At 37.4% G+C, this 5,472-nt stretch overlaps 1 protein-coding gene across 1 annotated transcript in view; it reads right to left on the bottom strand.

The window, feature by feature from the left end:
• Positions 1 to 405: 405 nt before the first annotated feature.
• LOC117426671 (solute carrier family 12 member 8-like) overlaps positions 406 to 5,472 on the bottom strand; it is a 34,018-nt gene continuing 28,951 nt past the window's right edge. Inside the window, exons 11-13 of the mRNA XM_059033430.1 lie at positions 4,538 to 4,655; positions 2,998 to 3,058; positions 406 to 2,347 (exon numbers count right to left, since the gene is read on the bottom strand). Coding sequence (XP_058889413.1) covers positions 2,182 to 2,347; positions 2,998 to 3,058; positions 4,538 to 4,655 — 345 coding nt within the window. The 3' untranslated portion in view covers positions 406 to 2,181. The remainder of the gene's footprint in view (positions 2,348 to 2,997; positions 3,059 to 4,537; positions 4,656 to 5,472) is intronic.

Here is a 5,472-nt window from a genome sequence, read left to right as displayed (position 1 = left end):
TCCTCCTACAAGACATTAGCGATAGCAGCAGCAACCACCCTTTTTCTACACAGGTCAGGCTACCCCGGCTATTGTGTGTATATATCATTTTTATTAAATGTTTCATGCACTGTTTTTGCAGAGAATATAGATACAAGTAAATAAGTAAAAACAATGAAAACAGTTTCTCTCTTAGTTAATATTTTATAAGTGATCAAAAACATATTTAATTTACAATAAATTTACAGCGCAGTCATTAAAAAAGAAAGTATTGTAATAAGTGGTAGACCGAGCCTTTTTTTATTTTTTTTTTATTTTTTTTTTGGTTAAACTTGTTACTTTGCTATCCCTGTGACAATTATAAACCATAAAACAATAACTGTTATTCATTTTATTTGTATTTCGGGGGGGGGGGGGGGGGGGTTTGCATGTTACACACTGTTTAGTTCAATTTAGTTTAATTGTTTATTTATTTATTTATTTATTTATTCATTCATTCATTCTATGTGTAAAAGTACTAAACATTAAGTATTTGTTATTTGCATGGGTGTTACAATTGCAAGAAATCAACTATATTTCAAAGAATGAGCCTGGACTTCCACAGAGAAGTTGCCCATGTGTGTGAGAGTGTGTATAAAGTGTTCTGGTATTCCACAAATTAACCTTCCATAATTGCGGGGTTTGTGATGTCACCTGCACCAGTACTAACACTCTGGAGTTAGCAGGCGCTGTTTGCACGCCTTGACCTCAACGACACTCCGTCCGTAACAGAGTCAAGCTGCAACAGCAGCAGAGGCATCATGATTCATATCTCTATGCTGACATACCATCAGTGAACTTCTAGCAAGTCCACAAATGTTTAAGATATCCTGGTAGCCCAAAACCTTTATGCGGGCTGTGCTCTGCAAAAGAAAAGAACACAGATACGTAGGCTGTTACTACAGTTGCAGCTGACTAGCATTTTAATAACTTTAAAATCGAGATTGTACTGCAGGCCTTTGTTCTGACACTGATGGAGACCCACAAGAATTCAATTACTATGTTAATGAGGCGCTAACCAGCATTCTTTATAGAAACACCCAGGAAAAGATGATAAAGGAAAACGTACAGACTCGGTGCTTTACATATAAAAAATAAATCCAAGTGAACTACTATTGCCATTTCCAACCTATTTACAGGTTAATTATAATAAAGAAGACAATATTTCAACTAACCAGCTCAAACTTGTAAGTCCCTCTTTTAAATGCTACAGTAGAATTGCTACAAAACTGGTCCCAACAATATGTGCTAGTTTTGCAATACTGCACACTACATGCATTTATCAAGTGGATGGGTGGCTGGGCTGGATGTTTTTATTATGCAGGCTTATCTGTCATCTTTTTTTTAATGCTTTTGAAATGTTCTTCTGTTTGATAACGTACCAAAATGACCCTGTTCAATAATATAATGAACTCCCATTCCTAAAGTGTTTCTGACAGGTGGATTTTACTGTTTCAACACTGGGAGTTTTACCAGGTGTACAGCAAGCCTCCTGTTAGCCATTGTCCTGTTTCAACATTCTTCATCTTCATCTTCTTCATCTACACATCACAACTGCACACAAGAGCCTGAGGCTCAGTTTATGAACTCATAAAATGGAAATCTGAATTTCACCAAGGTTTTGAAAAGTGTGTATAGTTAAAAGAAATTAAATTAAAAAAATTACTCATGAAAGGAGTTTCACTCTCCAGTTTGGTCAGTGCAATCTTGCATATTTTTCAATTGAAAACATTCCTGAATAGCAAAAAAATAATTTGCCACATACACATATTATATATATATATATATATATATATATATATATATATATACACACTATATGGGTTAAAGCCACCAAAATAGTTTAAATACAATATCTCATCTCTATTAAATTATACAAAATCAGAATCACACAGAAAGTCAAATTTTTGGGTTAAATATGCTCCTTTGTGACATTAAAAAAATGCCACTTCAGAAGAGCATGTAGTGAGCAGAGGGGTAGTCAATATTTTCTACAATTAGTTTTTACAATGACTTTTTTCCTCTGTGAACTAAAAAAATAACAACAGTTTGAGGGAGTATTGTTAGCATTCCTTTTCTTTAGTTTCACGGTGTAAAACCAGGCCTGAGAAAAGGGGAACGGGTCCGGTGTCAGACGGTCTTACAAAGCCGGACGCTTCTTTCTCAATGGAGCGGGTGATTCAATTCCTCTGCGCTGATGATGGAAGAATGGTGATAGCGGTCTCTTGAGGCGAAGTCTGCATTCTCCTCAGTGAGCTGCGTGGTCTCCATGCCAACTCTTGCAAAGGAGGGTGTCACGACAATCTGCTCTTGAGGGGTTGGTCCTCTCCTGAAATGAACGGATAAGACACCTGGCTCACTTCTGCATAACAATTACCAACCCCCCCTTTATAATTCAATTGCTGTTTTATCTGCTTTCGCAGTGCAGAAAACCAGCTCTGTAACTGGTCTGCGCATTCCTTTGAAAGACACCAATGTATTTCTATGACCTCATACTTGTTTTGCCCCAGCAAGATGCATATGGTTTATTTATTCACTGTTAAAATGGTACAATTGTAACGCTAATACATTTCCAGTCAAAACAAGTAAAGTAAGTAACAGTTGCATCATTTTCCTTCTTCTATTATATTGAAATAAACGGTAGGTGACTTTGCAGCTCAGACTAGGCCACAGAGCATGGTGCCAAGTATTCCTGTAATGACCGGTCAATGTGTCTCAACCCAGCCTTGACAACCTAATGGAGTGTGAAGAAAGCTCAGTCTCCAGCCATTCTGGCTGTGCCAATAGCGCAACAGTGTTGTTGTGATCAGAGCTACTAGGACACCTAGCAGCAAGTGGTTTAGAATGTCTTGCACTGCGCCACAAACACTGGGGCGCTTTGTGTTTGGCTGTGTTTTGAGTTTTAATGCATAGAGGAGAAAAGTAACACAATTATTTGTATGTACTATGGACATAAGCATAGATTACATGGTGACATACCTTCCTATGTTTTTAAGCAAAGATTGGATCCATTTGAAGAAGCTGAAGTGTGCAGCTACTCCTGTTGGAAAATCAAATTAGAAATGTGGGATTTTATTACACCTGTAAGTCAATAAGCAGAAATCAACAACATGACACTTTCTAGGTTAGGGGATAGGTGTATTAACTAATAATTGACCCTTTCCTTTTAGATTTGGATTGTTCCGTTTAAGACCAAATTAAAACAAATTCCAGGATGAGAACTAACATTTTGTTATTGAAAACAATACATAAATCATAATGACTTGTACTTCAGTGGAGCAATTGCTTTCTGTATTGTTTTCAATTACAAAATGTTAGTTCTGAGCCTGGCTTTTAGATACACTTTTATTAACCTGGTTAAGTTTCAGCAACCATCCTTAACGTTCCTCTGTTACAGCAAACACACAGAAGCTGTTTTTGCAGCTGTCAGCACTGGGTACTATCTGACCACCTCAAAGGTTGAAAGACGCAGGACGTAAAAAAACTGTGACCCATGAAATTGTGAAGGGTGATTATATATCAGTGAGAGCTGCAAAAATGACTGTGAGAATATGTCAGCTGTCTGGGGCAGCAGCTGCATGACTCTGTACAGAAGACAGGAGACCACACCGGCCCAACATGTGAGCTTCTCTGGAAAATGTTTTAAACAAAGTTCCGAAGCTGGAGCTCAAACAAAGCAAGTATTTTTCTCCAGAATAAAAAAGGACCGTTGTTTTGCAGTTATTGCATCTAATAACTTAAATCTGGTTAGCTGTTGCCATTTGCAATACAGTACTCCAATTCATCTTAAATGACAAAATCAACTTGCCAAAAGGACTTCTATAATGCATATATCAAAACTGCAAGTGCTGGATGGAATCCAGGGTTAAAAAAACTGCATAAGAAACAGCACCATTAATTGTACTACATAACATGACAATCTGACTCCTTACAATAATCGCAAAAGAATCCATCTCATGTGCAAAATGATAGTCCTGCACTAGATGAAAGGTCAAAGACATTGAAATTAGCTTAACAGCTCTAAAAACAACAAACACATTGTGTGGTTTTAAATTCACTTCATTTTTCAGAATCTGTCAAGACAATTCGTGCTTGGGGACAGCACCAGTCACTGTTGAGTACAGCGGCTCAAAGCGCTTTATTTTGCTTCCATTTCTTTTCTATTGATTTAAAAAAGAAAAGGTGTTGATCCTAGACATCTGTTTACAGCTTGTTTTCCCTTTTGCAGGCACACTATTTAGGGTCATGTAGCATTGCTGTATGTGTGTTTATTCCAGGGCTTTGTTTCACACACTCAGAAAAGTGTTTTGATCACCGCTAGGTACTGCAATGCGTACCAAGGGAACCACAGAATCAGTCTTAGTATAAGAACTGCTATGTTAGAATTTGGAAAAGCCACAGTGCTCATAGAGTTGAATGTCACTAATCTTGCTACGAGTTCTGTTGCTTTGTGTATCATCTTTTTAGGAATGATTTATTTTATCTTTTGTGAAATGTTTCTTGGTCGGTGTTAACTTACCTGGAGGCAGACCAGGGCTCACTTTTCCAATGTAGAAGTAGAGAAGTATTGCCATTCCAATGTTCACAAAGGCATAGATCCATTGGATTACAAACATGATCATAACTGAGCTTACTGCCTGTAAAGACAGTGGGGGTGTGAATCATTAAAATATATAGAGATCATTTGACCTCTATATTATTTTTGTATTCCATTTTTAAAAGAAGTTTACATGTTGAGCTCTAACAGTATCCATGTTCAGTGAATGGAATGTTTTTCCTGTGTTGGAGGCAGTCTGTACTGTATATAGGAGTCTATATGACTATTATAGTGCACCTAAAATATTTTACTCAGCTCCTAACTGACTTCAAACAAGTGTTGGTATAAACCTCCCACCCACACAACCAACAAGTTCAAAAGAATACAAAAATACACACTCCAGATATAGATATCGCTCTTCAGTAACCACATAGGTGATTAAAGCAACGTGACAAGCCTGACTTAACCAGATGTTCAATCATTGCTATGCATACTGACATCAAGCCAAAGTCTCATCTTCTTCAATCCTCGGAAATGTATGTAGATAGATTTTGTTTATTCCTTTGAGTTCTACTGCCTGAATTCCCTATGTGCTGCTAAACAATCTATCAGGATCAGTTTGATCAATTGTATATACAGACTGTATAACACTGTCACAGCAACAGAGGCGCTGTGTGACTTGTTATGTCTGAGCAACAGTGTGGAGTAGTGGTTAGGGTTCTGGACTCCTGACCAGAGGGTTGTGGGTTCAATCCCCAGTGGGGGACACTGCTGTTGTATCCTTGAGCAAGGTACTTTACCTAGATTGCTCCAGTAAAAACCCAGCTGTATAAATGGGTAATTGTATGTAAAATAATGTGATATCTGTATAATGTATGTAAAATAATGTGAATCTGTATAATGTGAAATAATGTAAA

Source organism: Acipenser ruthenus, chromosome 11 (assembly GCF_902713425.1).
Source record: "Acipenser ruthenus chromosome 11, fAciRut3.2 maternal haplotype, whole genome shotgun sequence".
NCBI lineage: Eukaryota > Metazoa > Chordata > Actinopteri > Acipenseriformes > Acipenseridae > Acipenser > Acipenser ruthenus.
The sequence above is the reverse complement of the archived record's forward strand: the minus strand, read 5'-3'. Positions and strand labels throughout refer to the sequence as shown.